The sequence below is a fragment of the Pteropus alecto genome, unplaced genomic scaffold (assembly GCF_000325575.1).
Source record: "Pteropus alecto unplaced genomic scaffold, ASM32557v1 scaffold63, whole genome shotgun sequence".
Taxonomy (NCBI): domain Eukaryota; kingdom Metazoa; phylum Chordata; class Mammalia; order Chiroptera; family Pteropodidae; genus Pteropus; species Pteropus alecto.
Window position 1 is genome coordinate 8,857,271 of NW_006434897.1, and position 23,275 is coordinate 8,880,545.

At 34.6% G+C, this 23,275-nt stretch overlaps 1 protein-coding gene and 1 pseudogene across 3 annotated transcripts in view; both read left to right on the top strand.

The window, feature by feature from the left end:
- Window positions 1-23,275, top strand: part of METAP1 (methionyl aminopeptidase 1) — a 53,229-nt gene that overhangs the window by 28,123 nt on the left and 1,831 nt on the right. For all 3 annotated transcript variants that reach the window (XM_006910753.2, XM_025046015.1, XM_006910754.3), the window contains 8 exons: window positions 3,965-4,077; window positions 5,095-5,155; window positions 8,642-8,733; window positions 9,658-9,741; window positions 11,493-11,631; window positions 13,304-13,435; window positions 16,226-16,369; window positions 20,646-20,711. In XM_006910753.2, the coding sequence (XP_006910815.1) occupies window positions 3,965-4,077; window positions 5,095-5,155; window positions 8,642-8,733; window positions 9,658-9,741; window positions 11,493-11,631; window positions 13,304-13,435; window positions 16,226-16,369; window positions 20,646-20,711 (831 nt within the window). The remainder of the gene's footprint in view (window positions 1-3,964; window positions 4,078-5,094; window positions 5,156-8,641; window positions 8,734-9,657; window positions 9,742-11,492; window positions 11,632-13,303; window positions 13,436-16,225; window positions 16,370-20,645; window positions 20,712-23,275) is intronic.
- Window positions 23,132-23,249, top strand: LOC112478969 (annotated as a pseudogene).

Here is a 23,275-nt window from a genome sequence, read left to right on the forward strand (position 1 = left end):
GCAGCATGTGGTCCTTGGTTAGGGGGTCTGCATTTAATGGAAATGCTAGGCTATTGTGGGAGGAAATGTGGTTAGAGGTGAGAAAAAATGATTGTGAATAAATGCGTTTATCAGAGCATAAATGACAAAATTTGTTACCTCAAATCAAAGTATAGAGCTTGGTTTAGATAATTTCATTTAGCTTTATTCACTCATACATTAAATACTGTATTTCTACTGTGAGGTATTTTTAGAGCTCTTTGAGTCAGTTATTAACATACTATAATCAGGAAGTTAGAACATAAACAAAGGGTTTAAGTGAAACAGTATGTTAGTAAAAGAGCTTAGAATGGGTCTCTACCCAAGCATTTGCTAACTCATCGAAGTGTGTGCCTATTTCTTCAATACTGGATTTCTAAAGGTAGAGTTATTTCATTATGACCTATACTACAGGAGAATTAAACAGCCAGTGTGCCCTAAAATAAAAAGAACATAATTATTACTTCATTGAACTGAGGCTGTTTGGGTTTTATGTCTAGTGTTCAGTATCCCTTTGGGCTGTGTTGGGTAGAAACAGCCCTCAGGTGGCCAGCCCTGTATCTTTCCCACCCTAATAAACTGACCCTGACTACACCAAACTACACCCTTATGGATGACTCTCCTAGAGGAGAAAAAAAAAGTAGGGAAGAGCTCTTCCAAGTGAAAAGAGTATTGGGAAAGAGATTAGGGGGAAAGAATGTTGGGTTATGAAGGAACAGGGAATCAAAAAAGACAGCACAGCACCTTATTTCAAGAAACAGTAGAGCGATAACGTTTCAAGCAATTCATTTTGTAAAGATGGTATGTTCAGACTTTTTCTTATCGTGTAATGTGTACTCATCTTTACAGATGGGTGATATATATCTTTGTGCCTCTGGGATATTGGTCTGTAATTTGCTTTTAATATCTTTGACTGGTTTTGGCATTACAATAGTCCTAGACTCAAAAAATAAAATGGAGAATGTTTTCTTCTGTTTTCTGGAAGAGATTATGTAGAATTGGTATTATTTCTTTCTTAAATGTTTGGTAGAATTCACCAGTGAAACCATCTGGACCTGGAGTTTTCTCGATTGCAGAAACTAATTAGGCTTTAAGAAAATTTCAAGTTTGAGTTAAATAAATAACTGGAGGGTGGGATTTATTTTTTGGTGTCATAGTAAAGACCAGATTATAAAGCCCTCAAAGGCACATAATGCTAATATTTGGGTGGATAGTTCTTATACTGTATATCCTGCCAGAGTGTACATAGTAGCGTTTGCTTTTAGTCTGTCAGATCTGTAAAAGTCGTAGCATTCCATATCTCAATGCTGTATTATTCTGCATGCTTTTTATGTATCACTGTTATATTCAGTGTATTTATTTGTCTCTCATTTCCTAAAGTAAGAGGTGGAAGCATTTGACAGGTGTATTTTGAGTAGTCAAAAATATGCTATAAAAAGCCATTTAAAAAAAACCACACCAAAACTCTAAACAATACTTTTATTTCACTCCTCTACCCTCCAAACTAGTGTGCTTGATTTTAGGATTGCTTAGTGAAGTTGTTATGTAATGTTTCAAAATTGGTTCCACCAAGCTTTGTGAGCACGGATTATTTTGGGCCTCACCTACAAAATGCTGAAATCATGTTTGATGTGAGGATTAAATGAACAAATCCATGTAAAGTGTTTAACATATGTAGAGAGCATAGTAAGTGCTCCACAGCTATTTAATAATAATATCTAGAAGAATTGAGTCCTAATTATGATCAGAAAATCCTGTCCTAGGCAGAGCTTAGACATATACAGTTATTTTATGTCAGCTGACTGGAGGAGGCAGCCTGCACAGAACCTTTCAAAGATTAAAGCCTGGATGTGGTGTATTTTGGGCCAGACCTCGCATGTATCAGGTACTCTCTGACACTGTCTGCATCTTACCTGGCTGCATTACATCGTGATGTTTGAGAGACACCTTAAAGATATGTATTTACACTGTCCTATGCTTTCACAGCCTTTTGAAAAAGACCATTAGTATGCATTTTTGTTACCAAACCCTAGTCCATTTCAGATTTATTACATGTTCATTATATGTCTAGCACTTAGGGCTCAGATCAAACTGACCCTAAAATGTAAATAAACTGACTTTTGAAGTGTAAATTTCCCTAAGTAAATTATTAGAACTTGCCATATTTCAGTCTCACATGGATAGCTTTTTGGTTATATTATTTGTTCAAGGTCTGCTTTCAGTTCTCTTTTGAAAATAGACTGTAGAAGGCTCTGAATGCAGACCTCAGAGTGTATTAAAGCAAAAAGCCTGCATCTTGATTGTTAGTCTCTTCTATGTTTCAAGTGAAAATTATTCTTGAGGTTCATATTTGAGATAAGAGCACTTGATGCAATTCATAGTGGAAGCCGGCATTGGTGGGCCTGCATTTCTAACTATTTTCTATAATATTTGATCTTAGTGGCAATGAATGGAGTCTATTTTTGTCCTGGGCTGAGAAACAGTTTTCTTATTGACATTAACACTCATAGTGGCTCTCTTGAACTCCAGAGGGGAGAAAGATATTTAAAATTCAGTAGCACAGTAGAGCTTTTCTTTTTCTATCATTCTTTTCTGTTCCTTTACTTTATATGTAATATTGTAATTGTATTCTCTTCCAGAGTACTGTGAATGGATTGACTATATTTTTGTATTCCTGTATCTCTGTCCATGTGAACCCCCTTGCCTCAGTTTCCTCATCTGTAAAATGAGGAAATTTGACTAAATTGTCTTTCTGCTGTTGTTGGTTTTTAGTCACCATGCTGTACATTATATCCCTAGAACTTATTTATCTTATAACTGGAATTTTGTACCTTTTGACCCCCTTCACCCATTTCACCATTCCTCAGTAGCTTAATACGGTATGATTCCATCTCTTCTCCCCCATTTCATATTTTATTTTAAATAGATTGTTTAAAGGAGGTATTTTCTTTTTCTTGTACACTTCTAAAATTATTCGAAGCCTTTCAAAACCTGTGATAACATGACAGTGATCAGGAAAAGATGGGTGTGCTTTGGGAGGTATATAGGTTGATTTGAATTCTTTATAGGTTGATTTGACTTTAAATTGTATTTAAAGTCTTAGGTTAGTAGTTTTATTTCACATTGGAGATAAGAGGTGCAGCCAGTTCACTGATACCCCATACCATGGAGGGTCTGTTTTGTGTGATAAGGATTCTTAGGTGCATTTCAATAAATACAACATTATATATGAATAACTGACCTGATAAGGGGGGTGTGTGTGTGTGTGTGTGTGAGATTCTTAATTTTTCTACTGAGTTTTCAGTAACTTTCTACTGATTGTTCCCTCCCCTTATCTTTGCCTTTTCCTACCTCCTTCTGTTACCCTCTTCCTGCAAAATGGTAAATGATGTTCATAAGATTTTTAAAGCAATTTGAAATATTGACTTGAAAGCCATTCATTATCTAAGTGGGAAATTTTTATTTTTTACTTTAAGTTTGCTTTGGGGTTCTTTAGAATCTTTTTTTTTTTTTTTTAGTAAATGCATAGAATTTATTTCTAATACCTGCTCTCAGTTAGGAAGTTATGCCTAGGTTCAGATTTTATATTTCAAAATGGGCTTCCTATAAATTGATATTGTAGAGAGAATATATTTAGCATTTACTTCCGAAAAGGATTTCTACCGTGAGCAGTTCCTGGTTGATATTGTGTAAAAACTTACAATATGGTTAGCTTGGGCTTTCTCCCCCAAGACACTCACATCTTTGAGTCATCTTGGGATTGTGAACATAGCAGGAAAGCAGCAGTAGCTTTGGTGATTTAGATTGGAGTGGGAGTTGGTTAGATTTTTGTGCCTGAGCTGTTTGGTGTAGTGTTCAAACAAGTGATAAAGTATGCTGCTGCTCTGTAGCTTGACCATTGAAGCATTTCTTTCTCTCTCCTGTATTTCATCTATCCATCACACAGAAGATGAAAAGGCAAAGCGAGAAGTGTCTTCCTGGACTCTAGAAGGTGATATTAACACTGACCCATGGGCAGGTTATCGATATACTGGGAAACTCCGACCACATTATCCACTGGTGAGTAAATAAGGTAATAAAAATTTAACATTCTTTTAAAACAATTTTCAGAATTTGCAGTTTCTTAAAAATGACACTTGTAATTTGTATTCCAGTTATGAGTCATATAGTCAGGATTAAGTTTGTGTTCTGGCTCCTCAGTACGTTATTTGGAAGTTAGTAAGAGAGTAACTGGCAATCAGGGATGAAGTAGAAAATTATAGATGAAAGGATTAAAACAACTTTAATCTTAAAAAGAAAGTGGTGGAATTGATATTTTCTGGCTGGCACAATGGTACTGTATATTGCTTTTCTAAAATTTTTTTAACATAATATATTTTTACCTTAATTTTGAGGTGGCTTTCCTGCCACTCCCACCCTTTTCTATGTTCTTTTTTTTTTTAATTTTTATTTTTCAATTAGAGTTGTCATTCAACATTATTTTATATTATTTGAAGTGTATAGCATCCACCCTTCCTATGTTCTTGTCAGATGGGGCTCAGAGTCTTAACATAGGAATCCACTGAAGTTGAAATCTATTTATCATCCTTAAATATTTAAATTCTCTTTACTGATATTTCTCTTTTTATAAAAAGAATACACCTTTAATTTTAAAAATTTGGAAAAATATCAAAAATATAAGAAAATCTTTTTAATTCTACCTCTTAGAGATAATGATCCGGGAGCATATTGGTGAATATTTACTTAGACATTATTTTATTGTAGTTGGTTTGCCAGTTCATTTGGTATAACATAGGTACCTGTTGTCTGTGTGCACTCTTAAATCCTTAATAGCCTTGGCTGCTCTCCTCCTTTTTTAAAATATCCTAAGAAAGAGGATGGCATTAGGAAAGTGAAGCTTAATCTTCATGATAGATATATCATGATATTTAAGATGTCATTTAAAACTTCATTTAAGTGAAATGAAATTTTTAGAGTTTTTCCCCACTACTTTTATTTCCTTTGTTAGTAAATTTTAATAATGAAAGTGACTTTAATATTTGATTCAGTTTTAACTAACATCTTTGATGTTTTTAGATGCCAACAAGGCCAGTGCCAAGTTATATCCAAAGGCCAGATTATGCTGATCACCCTCTAGGTAAGTTCTGCTATACTGACTCTTCAGATTTCAATTTGGGAGCCTGATGACTAGTGCAAAGGAAAGGCGTGCTTTTTTTGTAGAAATTTTTTAGTGCTGGATTTCTAAGGTAAACATTTTTGAAAGAGACACTAGAACATTTGAGAGAATTAAAGATTCTTTTCATCAGTTAGAAATCCATCCACTTAATAGATAGTGAGACAACCAAAGAAGATAGGTAATTTGCAGTACAAGTTACTGGAGCAGTCTCTGACCTTAGGGCCTGTACACATAAGTTAAGTTGGATTTATGTGAAATTACTGATTTTGCATGTCAAAAATGGTTATCAATATTTCATGTGGTTAAATCTGCTGAGCTAAGCTACCTTCGCTTTGTCTCTGAGAAATGGGGAACCATATTATGTTTTTATGAATATAATTTCAAAATTTAGTTAAACTTCACTATTTCAGATATATGAAGGAAAAGGTAGTTTGATAGATAGCTCTTGAGGCTGTATAATTTCATTACTCTATTTAATATTCTTGAATGTAGTTTTAAACTATAGTTTAAAAAAAATACATTGACAAGGTAAATTCTAATAGGAGAAATGTTACAGAAAAGTAAGTCCTACTCCACAGAGGTAACCACTGTTAACAGTTTGCAGAAGTTTCCAGAGGTGTTTTGTGTGTGTACACACATAAATACCACCGCGCCCCTCCCCCCCAATTATACACAATAGGAACAAACTATATACACTTTTTCACCTGCTGTATTCTCTTAATATATCTTGTAAATATTCTATATAAGCCCCTATAAAACTTCTTTCTTTTCAATGACAGGTGTATTTCATTGTATGGATGTACCATAATTTATTAAACTAGGCTCCCACTAATGTACATTTAGATTATTTCCAGGTTTTTACTTCTGCCAGTTTGACTGCAGTAACTATTCTTGGAATTACATGTTTGTGCACATGTGATAGTATTTCTCTGGGTTAACTGCCTAAAGTAAAATAGCTGGATCAAAGAATACATACATTTTTTATTTAGAGAGATATAATAAATTTTAGAGATTTGGCAGTTGTTACTTTCATTAAAAAATATAAGGATCTCTTTTTTTCTGTTATCTTCCTCAGCATAATGTGCTATCAGGCTTAATGATTTGTGCTAATCTGAACGATGAAAAATGATATTTTGCTGTTATTTTAATGTATTTTTAAATTACGAGTAAGGTTGGGCATCTTTTTATATGTTAAAATTATTTGTATTTTCTTTCCTTTTGAACCATCTGTTCATCCTCAGCCCTTTTTTCTCTCCCCCAGTTAGGTTACTAGTATTTTTCCATCTGATTTATAAGTGTTCTTTCTGTAGTAAGGAAAACAGTCTTTTGATGTATGTGGTATAAACATTTTTTCTCAATTAAGCATTTACATTTTGTCTTTATAGCATCACATTTGTGACAAACTTTCAGCATTCTTCTGTAATGAAATTTATTAGTGTTTTTCTCTAAGGCGTCTATGGCTTAATGGCCTAGAAAGAACTTTTTGATTCAGAGATTATAAAAATATTTTCCCATGTTTTCTTCCACTATTTTTATGGATATACTCTTTTTGTGTGTGATAAAATTTTTGATTCATCTGAAACTTATGTAGTACTAGGAATTAAATGTGGATGCAATTTAATTTTTTTCCCAAAGAATATCCGGTTGTCACATCACTAGTTTTTTAAAATATCAGTCCTTTTCTTACTGTTTTAAAAGGTAGCCTATATCATTGTATTTAATTCTCACATGTCTTTGAGTCTGTTTTTGGATCTATTCTGTTTCTTTAACCCATTTGTCTAATCATGTGCCATAGCCAAATAATTATTATAGCCATATAATATTTTAATATTTGGTAGGCCTTGTTGTCCCCACCTTTCCTCTTTTTCAGAATTTACCTGGCTATTCTTGCATGTTTGTTTTTCCATGTGAAATTTGGAATCAGTTTGTCTGGTTCCCAAAAAATTCCTGTTGCCATTTTTTATTGGGATAGTATTAAATTTATAGACTAATTTTGGAAGAATTGACACCTTTACAATATTGAGTCTTCCTATCCAAGAACAGGGTATGTTTTTCTATTTTATTTAAGTCTCCTTTTATGTCTTTCTGTGGTATTTTAAACATTTCATCATTGAGTCTTTTATTAAAGTTTATTTGTAGATACTTTATCTTTTTTAGTTACTCTTGTAAATAGTATCTTTTATATTTTCTAGCTCATTATTTGTATATGGGAATTATTGATTTTGATATATTTAGCTAATAATCTGCCAACTTGCTGAGTTCTTATTGCTAGTCATTTACTAGGTAGTCTCTTATTCTAAGGATACATAATCATCTGAAATTGATGAGGATTTTGTCCTTTTCTTTTGAATTTTGTATGTCTTATTTCTTTCTCTTGTTTAATATATCTGCTAGTACCATCAGAACAGTGTTAAATAGTGGTGCTGAGAGTGAGCATTCCATGATGTGGGTTCTTGGCTTGAGATTTATTTTTAGCATATTGGGGTAGTAACTGGCCATGTTATTTGAATCATCTTTCTAGATGATCATTTATTTATTTTTCTTCTTTAATCTTCTATGACTGTGACAAATTATATAGTAGATTTGTTGATATTGAACTATCCTTGCCTTTTCAATATGAATCTCACTTAAGTCATGGTATAATATATATATTTTGGATCCTGTTTGATAATATTTTAGTTGGGATTTTTATATCAGGTTTATAAAAAATATTAGTTTATTTTTTTGGTCAGATTTTGAAATGATTATTATACTGGTTCTAATATTTTTAAGTATATAAATAATTTGAGTTCAGCTGCTTTTATTAGCGAAGATTCTTAGGGCAGTATTTTTCAAACTTTTCTGACTGTGACTCCGAGAAACATCTTTTATAACATGATCTGTGTGTCTGTGTCTATGTGCGTAAATTAACAGTCAGACGTTTTACAGCAGCACTTCTCCCTACCCCGTATGATGTTAATATTTTCTGTTCCCTTTATTTACTTTGGAAATTAATGAGCCACAAATAGCAGTTTGAAAAACACTGACTTAGGTTCCTATTTAAAAAAAATAAATTTGAGTGTAATCGACTTATCAGTTGTTGGTATAGAGTTGCATCATAAGATGATAATCATAAAAGCTTTTGTGAATTGTGTGGTACTACTCACATCGAATCATTTACTGACCTTATTAGCATAGCGCCTATCATGTAATAAGTGTACTCCATATTGACTGATTTCTAGTAGATCTGGAAATTCGTGCTTTAGAATTCTTCCATCAGTTTGTGTAGCAAATTTCCTTTTCACGTTGAAAATGTATTTTCAAAAAATTTGACCTGGACCCTCCCAAATTATGAAATACTGTTCTTTGAAATAGACTTGATGATTATTATATTATCGGGGAAATGATTATGCTTAGTATTATATCTGTTCATTTGTTTGGGTTTTACTTGCTGATTTTCCTTTCCAGGAATGTCTGAATCTGAACAGGCTCTTAAAGGTACTTCTCAAATTAAATTACTCTCATCTGAAGATATAGAAGGGATGCGACTTGTATGTAGGGTAAGATTTTTTTTCCCTCTCATGGTGTAGGACACGTTTAAACAGTTACTAGACATGAAGTCAGTGATGTGCTGAAGGGAGGAAATGTTATGTTGTAAGGCTGTGAGTAGCCATACTTACTATTCATTAAACTTATTTTAGTATATAATTCTGTGCAATGGTTGTTTTCTATTTAAATAGTCTATTTGAAAATTAATATGGCAGGTAATCTATATTTAGTTGACAATCTGTTTTACCCCTTATATTTTTTTTTAAAGAACCAGGTTTTTATGATATTTTGCCATTTTATATTCACAAGTCATTATAATTTAGGGCAGAGTTTAAGGCTTATATAAAGTTAAGCTAAAGCTCCCTTTGAAATACCTATGCCATGTAGTGGTAGTGGCCGATACTTATTAAGTGAAATCACATGTTCACATTTTTCTAAGGAAAAATTGAAGAATTAGTAGTTTTCATTTAGAAATGGTTTCTAAAGTTTTTATTCAGTGCTTAAAAGTGATTTGATACTAATATTCTTTGATAATCTGGAGAAATTTATATTTCTACCACTTTTGTGCTATGATTTTTGAGGATATCATTCATTGATTCTTTTATTTCCCTCCCTTCCCTTCCCCTTTATAGAAATATGACAATATAGAAATAAGCCTCTACCAGTTGATTATTGTTTAAATTACTTAGGATGTACATTTTCACATGGAAATCATTCAGACTTACTAAGTTGTTTGCTAGTCACCCCAATTTTATTTATGTATTTATACACACATACACATGTTTATTGGATGTTAGAAGTACACATGGTTTTAAAATAAAGAATTTAATATTCAAGGCAAGATGCATTTTACAAATCTTTCACAAAACCTACGTAGTACAAAGGGTACAGATTTCTGTTTCATCTTGGATGTATTAAGTGTTTCTCTTTTACAGCTTGCTAGAGAAGTGCTCGACATTGCCGCTGGGATGATTAAACCAGGTGTAACTACTGAAGAAATAGATCATGCTGTACACTTAGTAAGGACTTTACTTTTATTCTTTGAAAAATTTTTTTCACATTATTAGATGTTTTAGACATCTAAAAATTAAATAAGCCTAAGTAGCAAATGTCTAAAGTTACTTGGCTAAGCCATTTTGAAAGTAAATTTTTACTTGGTTTCAAATATAGAAAATATTCAACAGTAATTTTCCCCATCTTATAATATCTGTGATATTGAGGTCTGAGGTGAGCTTGAAATATCTTGTTTCTAAAACCTCACATTTCATAACATTTTAGTTTATTCGTGCTTTAAATAAATTATGCCACCACATAGAACAAAGATTCTGAAATAAAAAAGAATACAGCTTCCGAAACTAGATTAGTGAAAAAATGTTTCTTTTTATATCCACAGTAAGGCAGTAAAAAGAGGTAAATATTTATAGTAAATATCATCTTGAGATATCTTTTTTATAAAGATGACCTATGCATCAAGGAGAGACCTTAAAACTCTTTAGTAGATGAGTGCATACCTTATGTGAACAGATTGTTCACAAAAGAGGAGCAATAACTAGTAAATAAAACACATTGAAAACTAAACTTGCTCTGGTCATCATACAAATGCAAATCATAAAGTTCTACTAAATTATTAAGTATTTTAAAGATGTTTATATCCACTGCCTGTGTGGGGATGATGAAGCTGATACTCTTTAACGTAGTGGTGGTATTGTAAAATTGGGGCAACTCTTTTGAAAGGACAAATGTTCTTGAGTATAATAATGTTTGTAAAGACTTTATGTTCACAGTTTTATAAATCGTGATTTTTGGTTATTGTTCCATATGTTACAAAATATGTAGTATGCAATAATAGCATTTTTGAGTGCTTTTTTTTGGCCACATGCTCTTTTACTAACTCATTTAATCTCCCCAACGACTCCATTTTATAGATAAGAAAACTGAGGCAGGAAGGGGTTAACTTGCTCAAGGTTACACAGCTTGTGATGGAGTTGGCATTTTCAGTCAAGACATTCTACTGTGAGAAATATAGAATTATATCATTAAGCAAGGGAGAAGTGATAGACATGTAGTTATCGACAAGGAGTAATATAGTTTTATAATCCAGGGAACTTTAAATTTCCAAAAATAATAAGACTTGTCAACAAAATTCTAGTGCATTCCACAAATTGTATTATATGCAACTATTTAAAAATTATTAGTCTGAAGACTGTGTAGCACTACACTGAATAAAAACATCTAAGTAAAATAAGACTTGTCATGGAAAACCAGACCATTTTCTAGGAGGTTCCTTTGTTGTTCCACGTGACTGTAGTGATTAAAATGTCTCTGACAGTACTTTACCATTTCTTAATTATACTCGTATTCATTTTTTGGTCAGAGATATATACTTGTTTCTATATAAGAAAGTATAACTATATTAAAAGCGCACATTAATGTTTATTTAAAATAGTTTTTACTTTAATATATTTTTCATAGGATTAGTTAATTCTAGAGTTTTCATATTTTTATATATTTATTAATATTTGTAATATGTGAATTTTTCTTGGCAATTATCAGTAAACTGGTTTGCCTACAGTCTATCTGACTGGCACATATCCTTTTCTATACTGTTTAAGATAACTACTGCTATTTCTAAAATAAAATATTAAACAAATATTTCATTAGGAGCATCTTTACAACAAATATTTTTACATTTTTCAAATTTTAAAATCTGGTTTATTGCATAGATTAATTTTTTTCTTTTATATATTCCAAATTATTCTCTTTATTTTAGGCATGTATTGCCAGAAATTGCTATCCTTCTCCCTTGAATTATTATAATTTCCCAAAGTCTTGTTGTACTTCAGTGAATGAAGTAATCTGCCATGGAATTCCAGACAGACGGCCCTTGCAAGAAGGTGATATTGTTAATGGTAAGAAATATGTAAATGTGACTTTTGTCACCATGAGCAAAGAGACAACAAGGTTTTGACATCCTGATAGTGATTGTGTCTTCTCCATTTGCTTCCTGTCTTTAACTTATCCTTTTTCATATTTAGAATTTAAAATAAATCTTAAATCCATGGAAACCTTTTTTATGGTTTTAAGATACTGCTTTTAAGGTACTTCTAGTATGATGTGTTTGGTACAGCATGTATTTCTTTAATGCAGATTATCATAAGTGATTGTGGAATAGATGAAAGATGTCAGTGAAATGTGGGAGTAATGTTGATTCAAGTGGGATTATTATTTTTTGTTTCTTTTAGTCTACTAATGGTTTTGAAGAGATCAGGACAGGCTTTCTTCCAGATAAAGAGAAATCCGTAGTAATATATGAAGACCTTAAGAAAACTAAAAATCCTGTGAAAGTGCCTTCCCTTATATAAGAAGTTCATCCAGTGACTTTCAGGACCTCTGTGTTAAGCTGTCTTGGGAATCTGCAAGTGCAGCGGAAGGAGCTGTCCAGATATTTTCCTCTGTGATTCAAGAAAAATTGATGAAGAAGGCTCCCCTAGATGGTGTTTTTAATGTTGATGAAGTTGGTCTTTTTGTAATCAGGGATTGTCAAGGACCTACCTTTCAAGTGAGGAAGCATGACCCCAAGTGTTAAAGGCTGCAGAGAATGCACTGACTGTGATGCTGGCTGTGAATGATAGTGGAGACACTGTTTTTATCTGATTGTTACTGCTTTAGTTAGAGTATCTGTTCATAAAGTTCCATAGGTTTTTCAGGGGTCTGCCTGAATAACCCTGTTTTTCATATAAACCCTGTTGTTTTATTTTATTATTTTATTTTATTTTTAAATCAATCAATTAATTTTTTATTATGGTGACATTGGTTAACAAAATCCAATAAGTTTCAAGTGTACAGTTCAGCAGTATGGCATATATATATTGCATTGTGTGTTCGCCACCCTAAACCCTCCTGTTATTTTACTATATGCATAATGCGTGGGTTTTTTTTAGGAATGTATGTATTGTGCTAGAACCAACATACCTGTGATATTGTAGGTTGAAAATTCATGGTTTAAAAACACTCATTTCATGTGCTCTCTAATAGACATTTATTGTATTATAATGGTGTAGTAGTAATCTGTATTCTTAAACGTGCGGACAAAGAGAAGGATGAATATGCACAAATAAGAGAAAGGCAAATGAGTTTTTGAAAAATAACTGTAGAATAGCGTAAGTTTTTCTGTTTTGATTTATTAGGAGGAAAAACTTCTTTGAAGATAGTAAGTTTAAGCAGTATTTTCTGTTTAATATCAAATGTAGCAAAGTCCTCCAAAACTTGGGTATTGACCTTACATGAATGTATCCTGGATACAGTTTTCTTCTGCCATAAATGATCTACTTACTACTATATAAGAATATACAAGCCCACCATCTGGCTTGTGCTGTGTGACCATGTCCTGTCCTCCACGGTGAGTTTAGTTGCATTAGAGATAAGAAGTGTCTGTTGGGCACTCACTATATACCCATTGTCTAACTGACAATGAAGAAGTTATCTTTCTCATTAAGCTGCTTGATGCTGTCATGTTGAAGAAACTACATTTGTTTGACATAAAAACAAATTTAGTCTTTATATTTGCACATTCTTTTGCAGTGGACATCACGCTTTATCGCAATGGTTATCACGGGGACCTGAACGAGACATTTTTTGTTGGAGATGTGGATGAGGGAGCACGGAAACTCGTCCAGACCACGTATGAGTGCCTGATGCAAGCCATTGATGCAGGTCAGCTTCAGGGCTGGGCACCCGCTTGAACGTCTGTGTGTTGTTGGGTCTTCAATGATTTGTCACTGCACCATGAATTCCTTGTCCCAGCTTGGCCTCTCCCCTACCTGAGTTAGCTTTGGGTTTGACCAGTGATAGTTTAAGGATGATTTGTAATCCCTTGATAAGGATGGACTGAAAGATTGTTTATTTTTCTCTTCTCTGATTTGCCAGCCTTTTCTTTGGCTGATAAATGAGGGGTAATGTATGCATAGTTCTTGAGTTCAATCTTTTCTACTTTTTATTCTTTCATAAATATTGTGTTCTCATTATAAATAATTATAACAAGACACTAGATTATGAAGGAAAAATGAATTATCCTCCATTACACTTGCCTCTCCTCTTTCCTTTTTATATTTCTCTTTTCTCCAGAAGTATTCACTTTGAATATTCAGGTTTTTTCCTCCTCTGTGTATTAACACACACATATACTCATACCTGTGTGTATGTGTTTAGTTAAATAGAATCATAGTATTCCGTAATTTGGTACTTTTTCAACTAATAACATCTTAGTGATCTTTCCAAATTAGCATATGTACCTGCATGCATCATTCTACCATATTCTTTTAGTGACCGTATGTTATATTCCATAGTACAAACATTTCTATAGCTATTCCCCTACTGGATTTTGGTGTTTTCTAGATGTCTTGCTATTGTAGTGAATACTATCTTTGGGTAGACATGTATTTCTCTAGCATTTTTCTCAGGCTGTCTGTTTTTGTCCATACAAACAATTCATTGAGGGTTTTTGTTTGTTTATTTGTTCTGTATCTTGTGAGGAGAGAGAAAGCCTTGTCACAAGTGTTAACAGACTTTTACTGAAAAAGACAGTTTGAGGACAAACAACTTTTTGGTTGAAATCTATAGCAGTTCAGCTTTATTGTTCAGTTTATATTATCTGCATTTCCCACCCACCAAACAAACAGAAACACCTCTGATATATCATCTACAAAGTATTGTTCTTAGGCAAACATTTATTTATCTTTAATAACACATCCATTATTTTTATTATTTTTAGTCAACGTGTGGGAGATGATGAAATTTTTACTGATTTGATGAAGTTTGAGAAATGAACAATGAAAGTATATGATATTTTCATGTATCAATTTTTTTTTACTTATTCACTGTCGATTATTGAAAAACAATATTCCCAGTGGTATTGTGAGATGAGAACTTTAGTATTTAGTTTCTTGTTTGTGGAAGCTTTAGTTTTAAATAATTTTTAGAGTTTCTGCCAAATAATGTATTCATTGTTTATATCCTTTTTGCTTCCCTGTGAGTTAGTTAGCTGAAATAACTGGACAGCTGTTATGTCATTTTACAAAGACATAGGAATAAAACATGCGAAGAAACTATCAGAAACTAAAGTCTTTATAACAGTAACCAGGAAAGAACAAAAGTTGCTTAATCTCTTTGTATGTATCATTCCTGCCCATTATTTTACAATAATTTGGCTGCCTACGGTGGTGCAGGGCACTGGAGAGCTTGATCAGTTGTTGAAATTAGCCTTCTGGAAGAGGGCTTCTCACTTTACAGGTGAATGGCATTTTGAATCAGATAAGTCTTTGTTGTAGGGGCCTGTCCCGTGCTTTTTATAGGACACTTAGCAACATCCCTGTCCTTACCCATTAGATGCCAGTTGCACCACCACTCCTAGTTGTGGAAACCAAAAATATCTCCAAATATTACAAAGTACACCCATGGGACCAGAATTGTCTTTGCTTTGAGAATTAGAAAGGAATCTCCCGCTTTCACCCCATTATTGTCAAACGGGGACGGTCTTTACTGTGTACTATGCAACATGGATTAAAATTTTGCTTTTCTTGCTGAATGGGACTGATATGAAGACTTGGATGGAAATGTAGGAAAATTGTGAAAGTCCGTGTGGTTCCTCAAAATCATTAACCTTCTGCCCCCTAAAAATTTCAAGCTGGAACATCTGGTTAAGGACAAGTAAGTGTTACTTAAAATGATTTCTTGGGCTATTGGCCCAGAAATTTGATAGGCTGGAGAAGATATGTTGTTCCTGAACCTCAGGTTGGAAGTCAGGCAGAGAAGGAGACTGTAGGGGGCCTGCGTGACTCACTTTCTGGAATCTCAGTGCTAAGAGAGCCATAACATCAGTGAGAACCCCTTCTTCTGTTTGGGTTTTTGTTGAAACAGTAGTAAAGTCATAAAAATTAAAAGGAGTAGGAAGTATATAGTGAGAAGTACCTTTCTATACCCTAAGCCCAGGACCTTCTGCAGAGGCAACTATGAATAATTTGAGAACCACTTTTATGGAGATGAGGAAGCCCAGGGGAGGTAATTCTTTGAGAAATTGACCAGACTGAAACTCAGGACAAGTCAAGTTACTTTTTGGACATTCCTTTTTCTCCTGGTGCTCTTTCCTTTTTTGCCTCTTCTGTTCACTTTAATAGAAAGGAAAGGAAGAGAAGTGTGTTTTCCATTCCCTTGTTTATTCGGAAGGCAAGAGGTACCTCCCTGCATCCTCTTAGTACTGGGCATTGGACATGTGTCCTACTCCCCCCCCCATCCCCACTCCCATCGAAGGAGGTGCTACCGGTTTGAATTTCAGCTTTACCATTTACTGGCAGTATAGCCTCTCTATGTCTCGGTTTCCTCATCTGAAAATTTATTCATGTAGCCGTGTAAAGCATTCAGAAAAGTTCCTGGCACATAGATAGTAAGTACTTGCCCAGTAAATGTTAGTTATTACTTTTTGTCACGAGTCTTTTCTTTATCTTTCAGTGAAACCTGGCGTTCGATACAGAGAATTGGGAAACATTATTCAGAAGCATGCCCAAGCAAGTGGCTTTTCAGTTGTTCGAAGTTATTGTGGGCATGGAATCCACAAGCTTTTCCATACAGCCCCCAATGTACCCCACTATGCCAGTAAGTGCTGTCCAAAGATTTGGTGTTCGCCAACCATTTATCCAACAGATACTTATTCAAACATTTAATAGGACCTACTATTTTATATTTATTAGAATAATCTATTAGCTATTATAAATAGACCTCCCCAGATATATATTTGCTCAAACACAATACACGTTCATATGTTCATCTTGCTCACAGAATAGTCTAAAGCATGCATGTTTGGTTGCTCTGTGCGGTAGGGCAATTATTCTGTGATCCAGGCTCTGTCATCTTCAACCTACAGCTTTCAAGATACTCTGGAAGTTGACTCATATTCTGTAGATATTAGGAAGGAAGGAGAGAAGCATGGAGGGCTATGCTTGGGAGGTTTTAATGAACCAGCCTGGAATTGGCATAATCACTATATTTACTTTTCATTGGCAGGAATTCAGTCACATGTCTACCTTAACTGAAAGAGAAGTTGGGAAATGTTATCTAGCTGAGTACTCTGGGAAAAAAGAACTAATTTTGGTGAACAGCCAACAATCTCTGCCACATATCTAGCCATCACTGTTCTGATTCTTTAAATAAAATTGGTTCAGCTTGGTTTGATTTGAATACTTAGTTGTATGTCAGATAATAGACCGTTGTTGGTACAAGCAGACAAAATACCTTTCCTCAAGTTGAGTACTGTCTGATAGAATAACAAAGGGGGAGTGTAAGACAGTTAATGTCTTCCAGAAACCTTTTCTCTTGGAGAGATAAGACGTGCAGGAATAAGTCTTGTTGCTTAGTGCTAGAAATGAAATCTATCCACTACAAGTAACTTCTGAAGGAATTTAACAAATATGTAGGAGCCTCTGCTCTATAGAGGCTTTCACCTATCTCTTTGTGCTTAAGATTTCTCATGTGTACAATGGGTAAGGAGTAGCACCTTCCCTCAAACTGTTAATAGGATTAAGTGATACAATACATGGAAAGCTCTTAATGTTAACATTTAGAGTGATGCATGTGATGATGATAAGGTAACATTGTCCAATTTGATCATCACAATTCAATGAATAATTATTTTGCTCTATTTAAAAAAAAGATTCTATGCTTAGAGAAGTAATTTATGTACTCAAGTTCACAGAGACTAGTAAATAAATGCCAGGGCAAGGATTGATACCTGGGTTCTCCCTGGCTTTCTATACTTATTATTTTCTCCTGTACTTCGTGCTATCTAGTAAGGACCGAAGCAGTTTGGTAGTATGTCCTGTGGGAGAAATAAAGAATGATTGAGATTTGGTTTGGAGGAGAAGATGTAGAAGAGCATTTCTAGGTAGAGGTGAAGCATGAATGGGTGCAAGTTAAGACTGAACAGAGACAATATGAGCTTGGCTGAGTATTATGTGTTAGGAACTAGTAACAGGCAGTGCCAGACCAAGGATATTTGACCTCATTCGTAGGAATTTGCAGAAACATTTTTGGGCAGAGAACTAGCAAGGTGAAGTTGTCGTTTTGGGAAGACCAGTTTGGCCTTAGTGTCTAGAATGTATTGGAGGTGCGAGTTGGTGTGGCCAGTCGGCCCGGTGCACTGTTGCCATGGTCCTGGGAGGAGGTAGTAAAATTCTAGATGTCCCAAGTTGTGAAGAGAAAGTGAAATGAGTGAGAAACTGCCCGACAGTCGGAGCTCGAGAAGTCATTTAGAGCACAGTATTTGACATCAATCAATAAGCGTTTATTAGCAGACCACATAGTTCTTTTTACTTAAGATTTGAACTGTGCTTAAAATAAAAGCTGGCAACAGAAAATTAGTAGCCAACTTCATTCCTTCCTGGTAAGCCTCGTAATAATCACCTGTTGTGCATTCTCTTTAACAGAATGGAAATAGTTATTTTGATTACAGTGGTGTGAGTGTGTGCATGTGTGTAAATAAAAAAAGTGTGTGCAGGGAAGGAATGAACAAAGTGCCCTTACTTGTAGAGGTGACAAACTCAGGCTTAGGTATGGATTATATAGAGACTGTCTGAAGAAGATAGGATTTGTGGGAGGAGGGGATATGCATCAGTGATGATGGTGTCAGCCAACTATGGTGCCACTGACATACAAGAGATGCCACTTGAGTTTCTTTTTAAACTATTTAGTAAGAAATAAACAATTCTGAAAAAAAGCAAGGACCGGGTAGGTATACTTCATTTCATACATTTGATATGTTTATGAAAAGTCAAGTGTAAATCAGGGTTTATATAAATCACAATATGTTGTGATCACTTTGGGGAAGTGTCAAGGAACCTGTTGGGATAGTCTTTGTGGAGCAGAGAGAGGCCTTTTGATATGTAAATGATCTCTGGCCTGTAATTCCATATTCCTAACCAGCTAAAGGTGGAACCAGGAAATTGTGTAACTTCCCTCCACCTCTTTTACGTAAGAGAAGTCCTTGTTATAGTAGAGTTTATTTGCTTCTTTATTTAAGTTATTAATGGTTGAGAAACCATGATGATAATACCTTACATTTAGAATATATAGTATGGTAATCTTATGAGGTAGATGATAGAGCATGTACAAATTTTTTAAAAAGTACTTAGCGTAGTGTCACTCAGATAAGGTGTGTTGGTTGAGTAAGATATGTTGAGAAACTTGAAACCATGAGTCGATATGAGTAGGAGTTGTAACTTTTCTTGAATAATGAATCAGTGGCAGCAGCAGAGTTGGAACTTAGATTCTCTGTATCAGTGCTGTCCAGTAGAATATACGAGACATATATGTAATTAAACATTTCTAGTCATAGTCAAAGAGTAAAATAAAATAGGTGAAATTAAGTATGTTTAATCTACTACATTAAAAATATTAGCATTTCAACATTTAATGAATAAAAATTATTGAGATATACTACATGCTTGCTTTTTTTTTTTTTTTTTTGCCTTTGTCATATTTTTACACTTACAGCCTGTCTTATTCTGACTGGCTGCGTTTTAAGCGCTCAGTAGCTGCACGCAGCCAGGGCTGCTGTACTGGACAGCACAGCTCTAGATTTATTTATTCTCTTCTTGTATGACACCACACTGACACTCCTGGCAATCTTCTTTTTGATATCCTCAGAGGAATAGCATTAATTGTGTATATGTAGTAAATTGGTGATCATTTGGAAAGTTCATGAGATTAGAAATAAAAAGTCAAAATTATTTTTTGCCGCTTAGATTTTATAACTGTTTAGAAACTCCAGATTTGGAACCTGCAGAAAGTGTATTTGGGAAATACGTAAGATAGTGGAAAGCAGCATGATGGCTATTCACAAGGAGAGATGTGCAGGAAAGAAGTGTGGGTGAGGTTAGACCATAGTAAAGAGTGTGGTGTTCAGTAGATTCAGTCTCTGTGGACACATGGCAAAGACCAAGAGCCAGACGGAGAAACTCTGAAAGCTGGTGCTTTTGCCATCTGCTGGTCAGGATGAGCAAATGCAGGCATTTGTTTACTGGGGCTCTTTTTTTTAATTTAATTTAATTTTTTTACCAGTTCTTGTTTTTCAATTTGAAATTTAAACTGGTTCTCCATTTTTGTCTGAGATTGTCTAAAAAAGGCCTTTCTCTCTCTCTGGACACTTTAATTCGTAGTTATGTTTCTCATGATGATCTTGAAAAATACTCGCATATTAGTGAACTTGATCAAAAACTAAAACAGTATTTGGAGGGAGAAATGGAATTTTGTTTCAAATAAAAACGAATAGTCTTGTCAGCATTAAAAAATAGGTTAGTGCGCAGAGCCAATGTTCCCCTTTGAAGATAAGAAAAAGAAGACAACGTATAGAAGAATTTAATGAAAATTGGCAATTGTTTCTACAGGCTGTGTCCTCCCTCTACCCCACATCCACACATATCCCCACCCACCTACCCATCCACCCACCCAAGAGATGGGAGATTTATGGCATAATCTGAAACATCTGTTATTCTCCTTTAAGCTGTTATACCTGGATGAGTGATGGAACTTTGTTCGGTTCCATGATTGCAGTTCCAGTCCTACTGTAACAAATGGTGGACTTTTCCTTTTATAGAAGTGATAACCACATCTGAAATCTAGCCTACAGATGTCTCTCTGTATTTTCCTAGAGATAACATAAGCAGAAGGAAATATGCCTAGGAGAATATCTGTCCCAAAGTAGGTGCTTATCAGTAAGGTACCTGTTTGTTGAATGATCTACTTTAAGAAAGGGGAATCAGAAGGTAATTTAACAATCACGGATGGGACTATAAGTTGTATATTTTTTCCAGTGAGCTGTTCAACAGTACACTGTTGGGTTTTTGCTATGTTTTGAGAATTTTTTCTTTAATTTCAGAAAATAAAGCAGTTGGAGTGATGAAGGCTGGCCATGTATTTACAATTGAGCCAATGATTTGTGAAGGTGAGAAAAAAGGATACAGTAATGTTCTTTAATTGAATTTTTATTTACTTTTGGTTACTCGTGATCAGATTAGTAGTCTACTTTCTTTTTGCTTATTTCCTCTCCCTGTCCCATATTGAACTTGATTCAGTGTCATTTAGAGAACTGAAAATTTTAAGAGTTGTTAAGGAAGCAGTATTTTCTACACTGTAATTTTCTTGCTGTCAGTAAATGCTAAAGTATTTCATTCCCAATCTCTTTTCATTAAGATCCTGTCAAAGGGTGTAGTGTAATAATTAGGAGCCTCCATCAAGCCTGTGTAGAAATTTATTGCTTGACACGAGGGGCACAGTGGGGGCTGGAGGGGAGGAAAAATGTAGAGCAACTCACTTTGAGGCAGACACAGTTTTATAATTTAATTCTCTACAACTTATGAGGTAGGTGCTATCCCCATTATACAAAAGAGCAAACTAATTTTTGAAGAGGTTACATAATATGCCTAAAGTTGCTTAGCTAGTTACGTGGCAGAATTTGTCATACTCTGATGTCCTGAGCTGTTCTGCCTCTTCAGGGTCTAGACTTATTTCGTCAGGTGATGTCTTACAAATATTGTGGAGAAAGCACAGCACAGACAACAGTTTTATGTCCTCATGGTTGTTATGTCCTGCGACAGGCATGTGGCAATGCTAGTAGACTCTGTCATGGTTAGGGCCCCTCACTGAGATGTCAAAATGATAGCTGGAGCCTGCTCGTGAAGCCTTCACCTTCTTTTCTGCCAGTTCTCTGTTGGGATCATGGGGTACAGAGTGAGACAGTAGTTAGTAGCAGGCAGTGTGTCCTGGCCCTGTGTTAAAGGTACCTACCCCTCTCTGAGTTCTTCCAGTCTTTTTTGTACCTAATCTTGAGAATGACATCCCACAGCTTCTACCAGATTCTCTTCCTTAGAAGGGAGTCACTTAATCCAGTTCACACTCAAGGAGGGGAGGAGGGCATTGGAGGTTGTTTTAGAGGCTGCCTTAACCTGATCCTTTTCTTTAACATGGAAATCACAATCTTTCTCCTGCTAACTCGGAGAAGCTGCCCTAAGAATTAAGTGAGATGATCTATCTTAACACAGAGTACCTTGTATACTATAAAGGGCTGTACAAATATATTGTTTTTGTTGTCCTTATGGAATAAAGTTCTAATCATATATAACAAGTCGAAAAGGCAGTAAGTAATATTAGCAGAGAAAGGCAAGACAGTGAGAGGAAATTGTCTTTTGGTCACATACCTATTTTCATTAACTGACACCTGGGTGGTGAGAAATAATGTGATGGTTACAGGCATAAGCAAATAACTTTCTGTAGAGCTGGTTCAGATAATCAGCAAATTATAACAGTGTAACTCAGGTTAAATCCCAGCCTCAGAGTCTCAGATCCAAGAATTTGAATTTCTTCAGAATAGTGGCCAACTATGTTCGACTTGACATTAATAACTTGTTTTAGTAGATCATAGTAAAATCAAAGAAGTATTATGTGTAAATCCATTTGTGAAAAGGTCATTCATTACATTGGAAAATAACCATTTACTCATCTTTAGGTGTTTGGCAAAGTATGAGTTAACTTTAAGCTTCCTCATATTCTTTTTAGACTGAGATTTAATTTTGCAAAAGTAGGTTACTTCAGTGCAGAGTTTGTTGTGGGATTTGTCTGAGTCAGTGAGACCTAATCTTTAACGAAGATTACTCAAAATGAAGAATGGATTGATGTTTTGACATGTAATTTGGAGGCCAAAGTATATGTAAATAGGTATTTTTGTAGTATCCGGAATTGCACAACTTTCTTATTCCCTCTCTGCCTCCCCTCCCCTGTCCCCTTTCTCTCTTTCTCTAGTGTTGTGGCTTCTTTTTACCATTGTCTCCTAGCCCGTTTCATGTTTCTTCATTTCCTTTCATTAGTTTCAATCCCTCTAACCCATTCTGCCTCATCATAATTTTTTTATTCTCTTGCTAATCCTTATTTCATTCTCTGCCTTCTTTCTGTTTACAGGGGTGTGGTCTACAAAAATTTCACAGTATAATCTATTCTCACCATCTATGTGCCAGCATATCAGGAATTAAATGCTATAATAAAAGTATATAAAGTTACATTATTTCCTTCACAATATATGTTGGCTATAGTTTAGTCAGATGCCAGAAAAGAGCTAAATTATACCAATAAAGAATGGAATTTATTCATCCAATTTTATTTACTTGTAGTTTTGTGATGACTGGTATCAATATGTTTTCTAAAATGTATCACCCACTGTTTTTATTTTGGGAATACCATCTTGATTGGCTGTTTGGGAGGTATAAAACATTTGAAGTTTTAACACACTTGAGGTAAATTTAAATATTATTACTTCATTGAACTAAAGACCAAAATGAAGTTGGAAATGCTTTAGCTAAAACAATTGAGGTAGTCTACGGCCATGCCACCCTGAACACACCCAATCCCATCTGATCTTGGAAGCTAAACAGGGTTGCAGTGGTTAGTACTTGGATGGGAGACCACCTAGAAAGACCAGGTGCTGTAGGTGCTAAAAATAAATAAACAAATAAAACA